We start from the raw sequence: 17675 nt of genomic DNA, 5'->3' as shown, positions 1-17675 counted from the left end.
AAATGTTTAGAGGTGCAGTAGGCATGACTTTGAGTAGATAATGAAAGAAAATGCAAAATGCTAATTGATTCATGATGTGGTTTCATCTTAGCTTGGGCAAACCATGCAGTATTTAATATATAGTAGCAGAATATTTACTATTGAAGCTTGAAAAGATGTGAGTTCTTTGTATGCAATCTTTCATTTATGCATGTGAGAGGGTTTTCTTTTTTTAATACTTTTACATTGTAGTACTTGTTTTCCTTGTTGGGGTGTTTGCTTATTTAATACATTCTGTCAAGGACAGAAATTACATGCTGTTTTTTTTTTTTCCCATAGGAAGTGTGTCTTGGGTTTTTCCCTTATTATTTTCTTTACTTTTTTTTCCTCTTCTTTTTTTGGTGGTGGGGGTGGTTATGTTTAAATGAAGTTGCTTTTACAACACCAAAGACTTAATCATCCATTTCCTACATAAAAGGTAGCCTCTTAATGAACATCTTGAAAATTATGACTTCAAATTTTTTAAAAAACAAAACTCATCCATTACCCCCCCACACACAATAATAAAACTTCTCCTGTGTTCATTAATCATAATTCTACTCTTTTGTTCCTCAGTCCAAAAACTTTGTAGTCATCCCTAAGTCTTCCCCCCCTCAAATGTCAATGCAGCAGGAAATACTATTTGCTCTACTTTTAAGATATAATTAAAATTACACCACTTTTCACCTGCTACATATTCTCTTCACCCAATTTACCACCTAGATTATTGCAAAAGCATTCTACATTGATCCTCGTTTTTTTTGTCTATAGTCTAACATCAATATAGTAGCCAGAAGAATCCTATGAAAACAAGCTTCTATATGACTTGCTCTTGTTCAAAGCAAACACTAATGTCTACATAATGATGTACATATCTGACTTCCTAATTGCTTTGCAGGTGTCCTCTTCTTCTACTCACTTATTTGCTTTTAATAATTACTGGAAAATTGAAACTCTTGCTGTGTCATGCTAACTGGAGGACTGGTGCTGCATAAGAATATTCTGTCTAGAATGCTCTTCTATCAAATATCTGTATGGCTGACTCCTTTACCTTTGCCTCCAGTAGGTCTTGGTTCAGGTGTCTATTTTCTCAGTGAGGACTTTCCTTGCCACTTTAATTTAAGTCATAATGTTTTCAAATTGTCACTCCCCATCTACCTGACCTTTTTTATTTTCCCCAGTAGTTCTGACCACCATCTCGTATACTATATAGTTGGCTTGTGTGTTTGTTTGTTGTCTACTGCTATCCAGGATGTAAGTTCTATTAGACTAGAGATTTGATTAATTTACTGCTATACCCTTGGTGTCAAAAACCATGACTGGAATGTACGAGGTGCTTGATAAATAATATTACTCATATTTAAACAAATATACTGTCTCCATATAAGCCTTAGAGGACAGACATGATGAGATTAAGATCAAGGATTTGGTTCCTTTATAGATCAATTTCATACCTATCAGTAATTAATAAATTTATTTATTCACTTAAAAAAAATAAAGATCAGGATAGGTTGGTTCATAATTTTCCTTTTAGGGAGCCAATTTAAAAAATGCAATCTCAAATGCTTTTTTCACCTAAAACAAAACTTTGTCTTGGAAGGTCCATGGTTCACAAGAATGCATGGCTGGTCAGCGCTAAACAGGAGCTTTTCCTGTACCAGACGTATTCAGGTACAACTTTCCTTCATCTGCTTCTCTTGCTCTGTCTTTCCCATTCCAGCATCACAAAAATGGACTTTAAATGAAATCTCTCTCCACACAGGCTATCATTTGCTTTACTTAAAATATCCTTTGTCTTCTTTCTCTCTTTCACTTGGCCAGTTTTAATTCATGCTTTAAGATTCAGCTCACGGATCATTTCTAAAAACTTCTTTCTATTCCACCAAACCCTCCCAATCCTCCCCTCTGCATTTTCATGTACTCTAATTGTAATAGCCCAGCATGTCATAATTATACTGTTTCATAGGCAGGAGCTTATATCAGAAATGCCCTGATAATATCCATAACCATTCATGATTAGCTTTTTTATATCTTCAGTTTGTTGAAGACAACTCCTCTTTCCCTTGAGGGAACAGAACTTAGAATGGTCGAGGTTGGATCATAGGAAAGGAAAGGATGAGAAAGTCTTACGTTCTGGGGGATATGTGACATATGACAGTGGGGTTCTGAAGCAGTCAGGCAGCATGGAAGAACGCATTTGAGGTGGTGAGTACACACAGGCAGAGGAGCATGTGGGATGGGAAGGAGGGTAAGGTTCCTGAAGGTGGGATTTATTCTCTTGTTTAGAGCAAACTGCAGACTCCTACAGGTGAGCCAAGGCTTTGCCTGGTGTATCCAAAGTTGATTCCTCCATAACATATAGCCTACTGTTCTGTGACTTGTAAATGGAGTCCTTGAGATCTGGTGACAGGTTTCCTAAGAAAGCATCATGGTATGTAGGGATTTCTGCTAATAGCACAAGTGACTGTATCTCCCCTTCCTTTCAAATATTGGTCCTGTATTATATGTATTATACATATTGTTATAGATGAGTCCTTATTATATGTATTTTAAGTGACTATTACTAGAACAAATTCCAACCATTACTGGTCTTAGAAAGTTAAAGTAAGGAATACATTATTAATAACCTATTATTATTACCTGGGTCACATTCCATATTGTATATTCAGGTCTATATTCAGAAGCTTAATTTTTTTTTTTCATTTGTAGAAATACTCTCTGTGTTTCCAGAATCCGGGAGCCTGGGGGGAGGAACAGACATTATAATTACAGGAGACTTCTTTGGCAATCCTGCCCAGGTTACCATTGCAGGTAACTAAGTTGAAATGGCTGAAAATAGTTCATAATTTTAAATTCCATAGGAGATTATGCATCTCTTAAGGCATGGAGTGAGTGGGGGAGAAGAAATTTTTGCCTCTTCTGACTCCTCACGCCACCCTGCCCTAAGGTATGTTACTTGTTTGGTTGGGACAAGTGGGATTGTGGTCCTGTGGGAACAGTCTGTGGCCACACTCCTAATTATGGGCCATTCCCAAACTGGTGCAGCCACTCTGGAAAACAGTGTATGCATGCACATGCACACACACAGGACTGTCACTTGGCAATAAAAAAGAGTGAAATCTTGCCATTTATAACAACATGGGTAGAAGTATAGCATATCATGCTAAGTGAAACAAGTCAGAGAAAGACAAATATATGATTTCACTCATATATGGAATTTAAGAAAACAGATGAACATCAGGGAAGGGAAGCAAACATAAGATAAAAACTGAGTAGGAGATAAGCCATAAGAGACTCTAAAGTACAGAGAACAAACTGGGGGTTGCTGGAGAGGTGGTGGGGGGATGGGCTAAATGGACGATGGGCATTAAGAGGGACACTTGTTGGGACGAGCACTGGGCATTATAAGTAAGTGGTAAATCACTAAATTCTATTCTTGAAATCATTATTACATTACATGTTAACTAACTTGGATTTAAATAAACAATAAAATAAAAACTAAAATAAAAAATTCATGGGTCATTCCCTGGGATGTCCTCATCTGGGAAATGAAGAGAAGGGAAAGTTACAACTCTGTCTTCAGAAAGGTCCACTCCTACTGAAAGGCCACCCCGTCCCACCCTTCTCCTTAGCCTTCTTGATAACCTGGAGTGGGTAGGCATTTGCTATGCAGATTGTTCTGGAATTCCCTCTAGGTAAATCATTTGGTGGTACCCATCTAGAACCTTCTGTTCTGACAGGTGGGAGGTTCTTCTGACTGGTGACACCAAGGATGCAGGAAAACGTCCTCACAGTCTCACGTCACCCTTCCCCTTCCACGCTCAGCTGAGGCTTGGTACATTCTCAGTGAATGGCACTGTACTGCCTTGTTTTCTTTCTGATTACTAGAAGCTGACCTATGCTTCTCGCCCTGCACTCTCCCTTTCCTGGCCTTCATTTGGGGAGGACGACTTTTGCTATATCACTCACATCCACATCATTACCTTAGAATAGGAGCCTGTCTACTTCAGGCTGTTCTGCCTCACACCTATATACCTCTCTTGCTTTCTCTCTCTCTCTCCATTTATCTAACTAAACAATTTTTCCCTAGGCATTCCGTGTGATATTAGACACGTGTCTCCCAGGAAGATTGAGTGCACCACTCGGGCTCCAGGAAAAGGTGCGAGACTCACTGCTCCTCAGGCGGGTAAGGAAGTTGGTCAGTGGCTTCCAGTCACCTCATGAGGGGCCGGGAAGTAGAAAGGAGTGTTTGTTCTGGTTTGCTCTCATTTGACTGGTTTGCTCAGTGAGCTCTGGGCCTGTAATAGCATGGTGAGGACTCTCCTTTCAGAGAGGTTTTTGCCTTTGTTCCGATGTTTTGTGACAGTGCACTCTGGCCTCAACCAGATGGATGGGTTCAGGGGAGACCTGAGGCAGAAAGTATAACTGGAATCAAGACATTGCCATGGCTCCTGGTGGAAAGCCCTAAGCTGTCTTCCTCCATACCGTGGGTCAGCTGTGAGCCCATTGGCTAAGAAGACCAGAGCATTAGCGTGCCCTCTCCGGTGCCCATAAGAGCAGCCCTGGACAAGGCCACGGAGCGGGGCAGAGTGCGGTGCATTTACATGCTGTTTGCTTCTTTGCAAAGTAGAGCTGTATCATGGCTTTGCCTCAGGTTTATGCCTGAAGCGGGCAGAAACTGGGAGGCAAGGTGGCAGGTTCTACTTGTTCTTTTCTGCTTAAAGCTTCCACCTCAGGGCTGCAGCTTAAAAGTGCACCCCTGGAATGCTTTTCTGGTGAGCATGAGGACTGCACGCTCCAGCATAGTTAGGGATTAGGGGCAGTTGGTGTGTTACGTAGCCTGGAACCACACGCTGCAAGTCTGTATTCCTTCCCTGCCCCACAAGGGGCTGACTTCATGGTTGAACTACAGGCAGTGAGCTCAACTCCAGAAGCTCCGCACTTACAGGGAAAGGAACCCAGCAGGGGGAGAAACCTTTCTAAAGAAAGGCTGTTTGGGTGTGAAAATGCATGCAAAAGCTTTGGCTTGAGCTTTCTCCAGATCCCAGATCTGCCGTTTGTACTATGGGAGAGAGAGCTCTCATCCAAGGAAACAAAACTACTGAAGCAAGTGCTGGAGAGAATGTGTGTTTCCTGTTGGAAATGGAGAGCCCTTCCTTGTTCAGTGCTTCCTGCTTTAGCTGCTCGGGTAGTGGCAGGATAATTTCCTGAATGCAGCTGTTCTTGGGAGTTAATGTCCTTTATGAAGACCTTTTGAAGTTTCTTCTATGAAAGTAGGGCAACTTACTATGTAAAACAGTGGTTCTCCATGGTCCCCAGGACACATTGGGCAGCAGTTGGCTGTTTCAGCCAGGATGGTGGTGCTGGTGCAGCTGGTCTCTCCTGAGTGGAGGCCAGGGATGCCCAGAACATCTTTCCAGGCACAGGGCAGGCATCATGACAGTTATTTGGGAATCTAAGTACTAGATTAAATATGCTCTGATTTTTCTGCTTGTTCCTTTTCTATTTCCTATTTTTTTTTTTAATTTAACATGGAACAAAAGTACAACAGTAGTAGTTTAAAATAATAATTACCCCAGCTATCCTTTATGGGCTATTTACAACATTTCAGGGTCTTTTGTATATATATTTTAAGTCCTTTTTTTTTGCCAGAATTATCAAAATGACTCCTTTTCCTCTCAGCTTTATTGAGATACAGTTGACATATAATTCAATCTCCCTTAGTCTTTAGTGCATTATCTCTATTATTGAGCCCATTTTGATGCATGAGAGAATGAAGGCATTAAGCAGTTTGCTCAAAGCTACAAGTCTAGTAAGTGGCGAAGCTGGAAGCTGAATCTGCACATGTAGGATTCCATAGCAGCACCCTCGGTCCAAGTTGGTATGCAATAGTGATTGTACACGTGACTTTGGTGTCAGGGTTTGCTTAATATAAAATACAAATTAATAAGTAAAATATCATTAAAAATACCATGGTATAAGAGTGCATGTTCAATGTGTGAGTCCACAACTGGGACCATGACATGACCAAATCTAAGGACTGACAATTTTCTGAGAACAAAGTTGTAGGGAATAGTAAAGTTTAACTGGACCTTAAAAACTGAAATTCATTCCTGAGTACAGTCAGAGGCCATGATCATGTTGTCCTCCTGTACTCCATCACAGCATTTGTTCGCTCTGTCAATTCTCCCCAGGACTGGCTTCTCTTTCCCTGACACTCCCATTAAAAAGGGCTCCCTACTTGTCTCTGGTCTCCTGAAATCATTTCCCCTTGCTGTTTTTTATCCAGTGTATCTTTCCAAGAGGCTAAATCCTACACCAAGCAATATTTTCTGCTTTCTAGAACATTTGTGTTATGTATGGAACCTCTCACATGACTACAACATCTGGGTCTCAGTTGACTCATCTTTGTAGATGGTATCTGGATCATCTTCACTCTATTATCTGAGATAAAGAAGTTCCTCAAATGGAGGATGAATGCCCTCCGGTGTTTATGAGGTATGCATGTCTTACAGGCAATCGAGGGCTGCTTTTTGAAGTTGGAGATGCAGCTGAGGGCTTGGATCTGACTGCAGCCACTTCTGGGTACTGGTGGCAGATCGTCCCTAATGCCAGTTCTCCATTTGGATTTTGGTCAAAAGAAGGGCAACCCTTCAGGTATGTTGTAGGAAAAGTGGGAGTTGATATCAAAAGTATCTTTACTAACCTAGGTGAGACCTGGAAGCAATGAGGTTTTCAGGGGAAAACTTCTACCAGCCACCAACTCAACAACAGTTTGACCAATATTCTCAACTGGTGTTGGTCATGCTAGTGCACTGCAAGTCTTTTATAGGTACATGCTGAATTTTGATTAATAGGTAAGATTTATATTTTCTACAAGTCCGTTTATAGTCCACTTTGTATAGGACTAGTAATTGGAATATTGAGCTGGGTAAGCCAGGAGACATGGATGAGAGCAGGGTAAAACTTGGTGTAGGTATGTGGCTAAGACATGAAACCAACATCTGGCTGATGCCAAAGAAAGAAGCAAGCCTATGCCTTTTGGTCATATGAGGGAGCAAAGGCTGGAGAGCAAGCATTTCTACTGGAACAGCCAGTCAGTGCTGAAGGTCAACCCAGCCGAGGAAGCTATTATGGGCTTTGTTTTCTGTAGTGGTGATGGCAATATGATTATGGTATTCCTGTGAGTGTTGCTCTGAGTATTTTCAATCACTTCAAGGACCTGGACAAAATGTCTAGTTTTCTATCGTGGTCTTAAAAATCTAAGAAGTTGAGAATTGCTTAGACACAATTTCCTTGGTGTGTCCTCAGTGTACGTATAGAGAGATGGATCCTTATGGTGTGACGGATTGCTTTTCTTTTAAATCTCCTCTGAAAGAGATTGGTCATGACCCTTGAATGTGAATTCCAGCCAGTCCATGACTTCCTCCAAGGATTTGGCCATTTTAAATTTCAACTCAGTTGTGGAATGAAAGACTTTGTTCCCTGTTCAGGGAATCTCAGACATCAAAGAAGCCAAGTAGGAAAGAAGATCTGTGAACAGAATAGTCTCTTGTGCCAGAAGCCTTACTAACTGGGTATTTAACCACTAATGTATAGTTTTAAAGTGACAATTGTTGTGATCCCTTGTGGCACATAATGATACCCCTTTATCATAGTTTTTTAGAAGCATCAATAATGTTCAAAGGAACACCTTTCAGCTATATTCAGTGTGTGGACGAGTGTTAAGGAAAGAGTCAGGACCACCTCAAAATACAAAAGAACATTTTGACTCTGTGTACCACCTGCAGGGAATGTCTCTTTCCCATGTTGAGGAGCCAGAAGCCAGAGTAACTCTTTCCATTCTCTGTCCTTCATTTCTTTATAATTCAAAAATTTTAAATTAAATTGGCATATTTATTAATTGATAAATTATATTGATGGAACTTTAGAGCAGTGATTTTCAAAACAATTTTCAGAAAATATTCTTGGTATTTATTGAGATAGTTTAATCGTTTTCTTTTTTTTTTATAAATTTTTTAATTGTTTATTTACTTTTGAGAGAGAGAGAGAGAATAAACAAGAATGAATGCAAGCAAGCATGAGCCTGGGAGGGGCAGAGAGAGAGGGAGACACAGAATCCGAAGCAGGCTCCTGGCTCTGAGCTGTCAGCACAGAGCCTGACACGGGGCTCGAACGCACGAACTGCAAGATCATAATCTTAGCTGAAGTCGGATGCTCAACAGACTGACCCACCCAGGCGCCCCAGTTTAATCATTTTCTTAGCATATCTGTATCTAATTCTTAAGGTCACTAGAGTTTATTTTAAACATTAAAAAAATATGGTTAAATATTTTAAGTGTTTCATAAGATTGCCTGCAACCTTCTTCAAAGCTATAGGTATGTGTTTTAATTGAATTGTTGACACATTCAATGGACTTTTTTCTGTGTGCCTTAATATTTTTAATTAGAAAAATACTCTTTGGGTACTGAGGTATCTGGTGAACTCAGGGCAAATCCCCCCTCTTTTTGTGAGATAACATTTAGTTAATAAACCTTCAAACAATTAAAAATTATTTATAGGTACTGGAAACCTACATTAAACACAACATTGTGTTCAGAGAGGTTTAGAAGGTCAAGGGGAGCTTTGGTGGCTCATCGATGAAGCCTCTGACTTTGGCTCAGGTCGTGATCTCACGGTTTGTGAGTTTGAGCCCCACATCAGCCTCTGTGCTGACAACCCAGAGTCTGGAACCTGCTTCAGATTCTGTGTCTCCTCCTCTCTCTGCCCCTCCCCACTCGCTCTCTGTCTCTCTGTCTCTCTCTATAAAATGAATAAACATTAACAACAACAAAAGAAGGTCAAGAGCAAGGTTGTTATCTTGAGGAATGACCAGTCTTGTCATGCACACATACAGCCAACAGAGCAAGGCAAGACAGCGTGTCCTCACATTCCTCAGTGTATCCAGCGTGTCTCCTGATCTCCTTATTCAGTTCAACCAATGTATATTGACTTATTATTATGTACCAGGTCTTCAAAGACAAGTTAGTTCATGAGACGCCACAACTGAGATGTATTTATACGTCTTTGGGAAAGACCTCCTCCTATTTGAGGAGCTATCGTCTCTGATAGATAAAATGTTTTTCTAATGTTGGAAAATTATCTAATGTTACACAATTATCAAGTAGCAGAACTAAGCTCTTTTTTTCTTTCTGATTTCAAGTCTTGTTATTTCTCTATAAGTCCACCTATTCTGCATTATGCACACATCCTTCTTCACTGATAGGAATATTAAATTTTAAAGAGACACACCAGTCTGTAGAACCTTATATAAACACCTGATTCTGTGAAGTGTTGATATCCATCATGAGGGAGATAAAATAGAAGTCTCTCTTAATATTATTTGGGGCTTTTTTTTTTTTTAAAGCCTATCACTCTACTCCCTTCATAAAGAACTGCAAAGTGTTGTCCACAAGTAAAGTAAGTTTATTTGGCAGGAAACACATTTGCTAATTTGTGATTGTCCACTTACACTTAACAGCTATGCATATGCACACGTGATGTAGCTAAAACTGACTTGAGTCAGAGAGGTGATCTAACATACCTCATGAAGTATGATATATTGGAGTAGGAGACAAGAAGCCAAGGTTCTAGAACAAGTCAGAGAAAATTCTGTTTGGTGATCTCTTTATTTCTAACAAGAGGAATAATATTTCTGTTGATTGAGATCCTACCATGTACTGGCTGTTAGTAAATGCTCTCAGCTAAGCCTCCAGACAACCCTGTGCTGTACCTACAACTTTCCCAAAGACACGTGACTGCGAAGGTACCATGACCATGGCGATGAGATGCATTGAGAGAATGACTAGCATGTGCTACAGGAATAGTTGTTCAGAGTCCTCTGGCCACTCCCATGGCACAGGAATCAAGAGTTTCTTTCTCATCGCCATAAAGAAAAATAAAGTACAAGGGCACCCATTTGCTGGGTCAGTGATTCGGACCTTGGCTCCTCTCTCTTTTCTGTGTTTCTCTGCTTTCCAGAGCACGGCTCAGTGGGTTCTTTGTGGCTCCAGAGACAAATAATTACACTTTCTGGATCCAGGCTGATGACCAAGCTTCCCTGTACATCAGTCAGTCAGAGGACCCCAGGACCAAGGTATTCCCTTTTCTCTTACTTTCCTTTTTCTTATCCCCAGTCCTTCACTCCTGGGGCGAGGGGCGGGAGGGGGGTGAACTAAAGCTCTCCTATTCTACTAATTGTTGTAACATGCTGCTAAGCAACTAGGGATTTTAATATTCTGTTTTGTGGGAGGAATTGGTTTATTTTTTGTTAATTAAAAAAATTGAGATCTAATTGACATGATTTTAATTGTTGAAAATAAATTTGGTTGAATGTGTTGGCACATTCACTGAGCACTTACTGTAAGCCAGGCATTAAGTGACGTCTTTATATATCTTGTCTCTAATCTTCACAGCATCTCTGTGAGCTAATTATATTTATCTCCATTTTCCAGATAAGGAAACTGAGGTTTGTAAGTGGCCAATCCAGGGCCATTTGGGTCACAAGAGGCACATTTAGGGTTCAAACTCCTATATGTCTGATTCTAAAACTTTGCCTTTTGCACTGATTTTGGGTGGAGATGTAGCTAGTCATATTTAGGAATTCCCTGATCAGCTTTGAAGAATAAGAAAAGTTCCTTGGGATGCCTGGGTGAGTCAGTTGTACCCAACTCTTCTTTTCTTAAAAATTTTTAATGTTTTTAATTTATTTTTGAGAGATAGAGACAGTGTGTGCAGGGGAGGGTCAGAGAGAGAGGTAGATACAGAATCCGAAGCAGGCTGCAGGCTCTGAGCTAGCTGTCAGCACAGAGCCTGACCAGGGCTGGAACCCACAAACTGTGAGATCATGAACTGAGCTGAAGCCAGACGCTTAACTGACTGAGCCACCCAAGTGCCCCAGTTGTGCCCAACTCTTGATTTCAGCTCAGGTCATGATTTCACAGTTTGTGAGATCAAGCCTTGTGTTGGGCTCTGCACTGGGCATGGAGCCACTTAAAAGATTGCCTCTGTCTCCCCCTCTCTCTTTCTCTTCCTCCCTCCTTCTCTACCTCTGCCCCTTTCTGGATCATGCGTCTCTCTCTCTCTCTCTCTCTCTCTCTCTCTCTAAAAAAAATGTTTCTAACAAAAAGCTAAAATTCACTAGTGCCATTGACAACCACATTCCTCCCTCAAATTAACATTCTTCGATGAAATTGCTTTGCTGGTTGGCTAGAGAAACATCATAGATTCTGATATGCTCAAGTCCTTCTAGGTTTCTCAAATGGCTTAGAACTACTTTATCCATAGTATCAAGGAAAGCCAGGGTATCAGGTTGGCTCTTCCTGCTCTATACATGGCCCATCCAGCCTCCTCTGAATACAATTTAATAGACAGAGTGAGGAGTGGAGAATCATATACAACCACAGACACCAATGTGACTGAGCTACCTTGTTGGAAAAGCAGACCAGTCCAAAGATCCTATTCATAGCTGTCCAGGCATTTGATACTTGAGAAAAAAAAATGCCCATAAGCTTCCTAATTCTGACCATGACATGCTTATTGGGTCACAGGTGAAAGTGGCCTCCATCAGGGCGGGCACTGCTAACTGGTTCGATGCCTGGGAGCAGAATGGAAATGACGGGACCTGGCAACAGAAGACTCGCAAGTTGGAGCTGGTTGGTGGTTCCAGGTACTATCTGGAAGCAGAGCATTGTGGAAGAATCCCCAGCAGGGGGATGAGAATTGGTGTCCAGATCCACAACACCTGGCTGAACCCTGAAGTGGTCAACACTTACCTCCGGGAGAAGCATCAGATCCGAATTCGTGCCCAGAGACTTCCAGAAATCCAGGTTTGTATCTCTTCCTTGTCCCATGGGGTTAGAGTCAGGAGCTGAACTCTGGAAGGGCAATAGTCTTGCCTAGTAGAAGGATCACTAGCTGGGAGCCAGGAGACTTGAGTTGTAATAACTCTGCTGCCCAAGAGATAGGATATCTGTCCAATAGGGTCGTGAAGACATCTAAGAATAAAAATGCAAAGTCTTATTGTAAATGTAACTTTACTCATAGTCTTAGTTTTAGCAATTTAAGTTCCAGGTAAATCCTCTCTTGGACACGTATCCCCCAGTGTAAAGATAAGGTCCTCCAAACATACACACTCATGTATGCATGCACATATGTGTACACACAAGATCCAGTTGCTTTTACAGAATCAGGTCCTATTTCCACATACATGGTGTTTTCTACATCTACTTTGCAAAGGTCAAGGTCTTTGGGTGTCTCAGTTGTGCCCCAAATTTTTGTTGAACAATCTCCATGTATTTTCAGTCGTTCACTTTTTGGTATACAAAGACCAGTCAATATGGACTCTGATTTTAAAGCTTACAGTCTAATACATGTACACAAATAACCACAGAGTGAAGTATAAAAGAGCAAGTGGTATAAGAGGTTAGATCTTCCTTCATAACAAAAGTATAATGTACCTGGGAACATGCTAGAAGCAAAGCAGAGACTAAAAATGCCTCTGAGAGCATGTGGTGTGCCATGTGACTGCTCTTGTCCACCAGGTCACCCCCTGGAGAGAGCGATGGGGGGGCATTCAGTGGGAACATTTAAGTCTGGCACCCTACAGCAAAGGAGGACACGAATGATAGGAGGATAGACATGGGAATGTTTTCATTCAGTGATGACCGTTGGGTTCCCAGGTATTTCTAGATGATAGTGAGTTCAGACAAAATTGAAATTATAAATAAAAGGAGATAGCAAGTGGAGAAGATACATCCTGAATTTCTTTGGCTCAATTAGCATATGTCATTCAGTCCTGACACTCTTGATGTTTTAGATGCTGACTGTGTCTGGCAGAGGGAACTTCTTTCTTACTTGGGACAATGTCTCCAGCCAGCCAATCCCTGCAAATGCCACAGCCAATCAGGTGGGAACCTTCTTTCAGTAATGACAGGTGGGGGGATCTGGGGACAGGGCAGTCTTTAAAGCCCACTGCATAAACGCTTAATTTTTTTCTTTTTTTAAAACAGATTCAAGCAGCCATTCAGGAGTTACTTGCAGTCAAATGCAAACTGGAACCCCTTTCGGCTAACATCCTACTCTGGCTTGGATTTGAACAAGGTGTGCTGTCCTTGGCTTAACAAATGTGGATCCTCTTCTCCACCATGGCCTTCTCTCTCTCTCTTTCTGTAAAATGGGGACAATCTTCATTTCCTGCTACCAGAGTCAAGAAAAGATATGCAAAGTGGATTTGGACCCTGAGTGGCTAAGAGAGTGATTATATGTGCGGGAGGAAGTTGCTTGGTGTGGGTGCCAGAGAAAGAGAAGGCACTCCCCACTAGGCTGTTGGGGTGGGCGTGGGGGCTAAGTATTACCCATGCTGCACAGTGGGGGAAGGACAAATCATACATGAGGGAACAAAATCCCTAAAACAGCATATCTTTAATTAAAAAAATTTTTTAAAATTTATTTTTGAGAGAGAGAGAGACAGTGTGAGCAGGGAAGGGCCAGAGACAAAGCGGGAGAGAGAGAGAGAGAATCCCAAGCAGGCTCTGCACTTTAAGCACAGAGCCGGATGTGAACCTCAAACTCACAAAACCGCAAGAACGTGATTGGAACTGAAACTGAGAGTCTGAGGCTTAACTGACCAAGCCCCCCAGGTGCCCCAAATTGTGTCCAAATAAAAAGCTGTTACATGAAATAGTCATCCTAGCAAATTCTAACAATGTGAGGGGGCATGTTTTTAAAATACTAAGGTGAACTAAATGATAGTCAACACTCAACACTCCTTGTCTCTTTGCTTCTCAACAGTTTCTCATGTCCTGGTACACACAGAAAATGGTGATATATGTTTGGTGCTCTGTGGCAGGCAGAGTGGGGTTCTTCCAGCAAGAGCTGTCAAGCCTCCAAGCCCAAGCCTGGCCTAGGTCACCCGAGGGCTGAAGGGCTGCTGTCATGGTGCTCACATCCCAACCCTCTACACGTGTCAGGAAGCTGTGTCTTATTCGCTGTCTCTGTCTGTCTATTTTATCTTCATCCAGGCCCAGAAGATTCCAGCTTTGAGGGGAACCTCACCAGTGGAACAGAGCCCTTCTGTGGGAGATTCAGCCTCCACCAGCCTGGACACCTTGTCCTAACACCCCCAGCTGGCCAGAAGGCCTACTGGCTAGATCAGTACCCACATGTAAGTAGCAGCCGCCAGGCTTCCATGCGAGGTGGGTAGCAAGGAGTTGGCGATATTCTCTGGTGTTGAGACTGGCAAAGAAGGAGCATGAAGGAGTGATTGCCATGATTTGCCCAAGGTATTTTGGGCTGAAGGTTCAGGTTTCTTAGCTGCTGTTTCAAGTGGTCCTTTATTAATTGTTACATGGAGATGCCTTTGTCTTAGCTGTGAGACCTATGGACGTTTCTATATGCCCTAATATTTTCTTTCCTTGCTAAATAGGAGCACAGACTCTGTAGACAGACCATCAATTTTGTTTTATAATTTTTTGTTTTTATTAAAAAATTTTAAAAAATGTTTATTTTTGAGAGACAGCATGAGTAGGGGAGGGGCAGAAAGAGAGGGACACACGGAATCCTTAGCAGGTTCCAGGCTCTGAGCTGTCAGCCCAGGGCTGGACAAATGGTGAGATCATGATCTGAGCTGCAGTAGGATGCTTAACCAGCTGAGCCACACAGGCGCCTCCAGACTATCTGGTTTTGAATTTTGACTCTACCCCCCCACTCCCATATATTTTCAGTGTCTTGCCTTAGTTTACTCCTGTATAAAATGGGCATAGCAGTGTCTAGAATTGTGGTGAAGATGGCATGAGATAATCTACCAATGTGTGTAGTGGTTAGGATCCAGTTAATGCTAGTTACTCTTATTTATAGTTACTTGTTTGTTGATGGACTGGCCAGCACAGTTCTTGAATAACTTCATTCAATCCTTCCGTGTCAAGCTCTGCCATCTTTCATAAACTAGTGCAGCTTGTTTGCTCTTTGGGCCCCCAGTGAGCTCAAGGCGGTGGCTGAACCCACAGCAATACTTGTGGGTGGAAGGCAAGAGGACTCTGTTTCAGCCCTGAAACCATATCATTCTTGGATACTCAAAAATTCCATCTCTGAGAGGCACCTGGGTGGCTCAGTCAGTTGAGCCTGACTCTTGGTTTTGGCTCAGGTCATGATCTCACCATTCATGAGTTCGAGCCCTGTGTCAGTCTCCATGCTGACAGTGCAGAGCCTGCTTGGGATTCTCTCTCTCCCCTCTCTTTCTGCTCCTCTCCCACTTGCACATGAGTTCTCTCTCTAAATAAATAAATAAGTAAACTTAAAAAAAAACTCCGTCTCCCATTGGTGTTGGCTTTCAGTCGGTTCTTAGTGCAACTGCAGTGGGAGCTGGGACCAGATGGGCCATCTTCTGGCTTCTCCTCTACAGCAGAGGCTCCCAAAGGGGCATTTTGCTCCCTTTGGGAAGGCTGGGAATTATGGAGATATTCTTGGTTGTCACACATGGGGAAGTGCTATTGGCATGCAGTGGCTAGTTTCTCAGGATGTCACTAAACATCCCACGATGGACAGGACAGCCCCCTCATAAAAAGGAATCATCCAGTCCAAACAAAAAGTCAACAGTGGAAAAATCTGCTATACAGTCTCCTGCAGGCAGGAGACTCAGAACTCAGAAGCCAAGGATGCTAGTGAGTTAGAGTTAAAGAACTGAGGCTCAGAGAGGGTAAGTGACTTGTTCAAGGTTGCACAGGTAACTGGGTCAGAATAGGGGTTTTCTCATTGAGATGCTCTAAAATCCTAACTGTCTAGCACAGTGGTAGGCATTTAATAACTCTGTGGAGTAAATAACAATTGATTCTGACTCTTTCTACTGAGACTAAAAATCTGGGAGGAGAGGACCTGGGCTGACTCTCTCTCCCCCAACATGAGGCAAGGTCCTAGGGAGGTGGACTCCCCTCACTACTCCTTGTTTGAATGGCTGCTGCTTGCACTAACAGAGCTCATGTACTTCATGTCCATAGTTATGCATTGCATACAGAGGCCACACGAGTAACATCCTGAAGGTGACTGTGGTTTTCACAACTGACTTCCAAAACTTTAAGAAGAACACCACCTGTGAGTGGAGTCTTGCGAGGACCAGTCCCAACAGGTAACAAAATCTATGGGGAGGTGTGGTGGGAATTCTTCCAGCTGGATCATTAGGTCTCTTGGGGCCAGGGACCCACGTGAGGTACTGACGATCTCTTAATTTGGGCCTCAGATATTAAAAATTTTTTTCCATGTTTATTTTTGAGAGAGAGGGAGCATAAATGGGGGAGGCAGGAGAGAGAGAGAGTGAATCCCAAGCACTGTCTGCATAGAGCCTGACATGGGCTTGAACTCAAACTGTGAGATCATGACCTGAGGCAAAACCTAGATGCTCGACCGAGCCATCTAGGTGCTCCTGGAAGATATTTTAGGGACCATTGCTTGACAGTACAGATGAGGAAAATTGGGACCCAGAGCATTTGTGAGTTACTAAAATTCATACAGCGAATAAGCGAAGACCCTGGAATAAAACTCCTGCATCTTTGATCCCTTGATTTGGTGTTCTTTCCACATGGCAGTTAGGGGTTTTGCAAGTGGTTTTAAACCTGAGTGAGTCCAGGAATGTCCATCTTCTCTGAGGTTATTTCCAATGATATGACCTGCCTGATACCTAATTGCTTTGTAATTTGAAAATGCTGCTGACCTTGAGTGTCATGAACGAACGTTTGCCTCGAAGTGTGACTCACTCATGTGATACCACAGCCTGCGCTGAGCCTGTCTGGGGTGGGAGGCTTGTCCCTGGGGCACACGGGACTGTTTGGGTACAGGGCTTCTTGGGGCATCTCTTCTGGCTTCACAGTCTCCAGGCCTACAGGTTTGTGAACTTGGCTCTTCAGGAAAGGGCTGCAGGTGCACATGGAGAGGTCCATTTCCCCTTTGGGCTTTTCAGCTGGCAGTTCACTTGTACCGATCTCTGGAAGTCTTGTGTGCATCACCCTGAGTATCCCCAGCTGCCTCTGGCAAACGCCTCTGTGCTGGTTCATCGGATTGACCTCCTCCCCCTGTCTCAGAAGACGAGTGGGTTCTATGTGGATGAGATTATCATTGCGGACACAAATATCACAGGTGAGTATCGAATCTGCTCTCGTCAACGGGCTGTCAAATGCCAACCTCAAAGTTTTCTGCTAGGGGCTGCTTTTGATTCAGAGGGAACATGTGATTTCCCATCTTGTCTGCCTTGGTTCTGGAAAGAAGATGGGTTTGGGATTGTGCACCTTTGTTCCCTATAGCTTATTTCTTTTTTTTCCTGTTTATCCAATGCTTGCTCTTGGTTCTGTGCTCTTACCCCAATTTTACCACTAGCTTATTTCTTTTTTTTTTTCCCTGTTTATCCAATGCTTGCTCTTGGTTCTGTGCTCTTACCCCAATTTTACCACTTTCATGCTGAGAAGACTTGGTTTCCTCAGCTGTAAAATGGGTATAGTCAGGGCACTATTTCATGGAATTACTGAAGCTAACTGAAGTATAATGTAATGAAATCTTTACTGGTCCTGGACCATGCTTAAGAGCTCAGTAAACAGAAGCAACTATTACCACTATTATTAGTCCAGCAGGATTT

At 42.4% G+C, this 17675-nt stretch overlaps 1 protein-coding gene across 1 annotated transcript in view; it reads left to right on the top strand.

Moving 5' to 3' along the window:
• PKHD1 (PKHD1 ciliary IPT domain containing fibrocystin/polyductin) overlaps positions 1-17675 on the top strand; it is a 466767-nt gene that overhangs the window by 18938 nt on the left and 430154 nt on the right. Inside the window, exons 10-20 of the mRNA XM_029945445.1 lie at positions 1619-1689; positions 2728-2829; positions 4109-4204; positions 6534-6675; positions 10040-10154; positions 11608-11886; positions 12876-12965; positions 13069-13159; positions 14080-14222; positions 16051-16178; positions 17007-17182. Coding sequence (XP_029801305.1) covers positions 1619-1689; positions 2728-2829; positions 4109-4204; positions 6534-6675; positions 10040-10154; positions 11608-11886; positions 12876-12965; positions 13069-13159; positions 14080-14222; positions 16051-16178; positions 17007-17182 — 1433 coding nt within the window. The remainder of the gene's footprint in view (positions 1-1618; positions 1690-2727; positions 2830-4108; positions 4205-6533; positions 6676-10039; positions 10155-11607; positions 11887-12875; positions 12966-13068; positions 13160-14079; positions 14223-16050; positions 16179-17006; positions 17183-17675) is intronic.

The sequence above is a fragment of the Suricata suricatta genome, chromosome 7 (genome assembly GCF_006229205.1).
Source record: "Suricata suricatta isolate VVHF042 chromosome 7, meerkat_22Aug2017_6uvM2_HiC, whole genome shotgun sequence".
NCBI classification, from domain to species: Eukaryota; Metazoa; Chordata; class Mammalia; order Carnivora; family Herpestidae; genus Suricata; species Suricata suricatta.
This window is presented reverse-complemented; position numbering and strand designations above follow the sequence as displayed.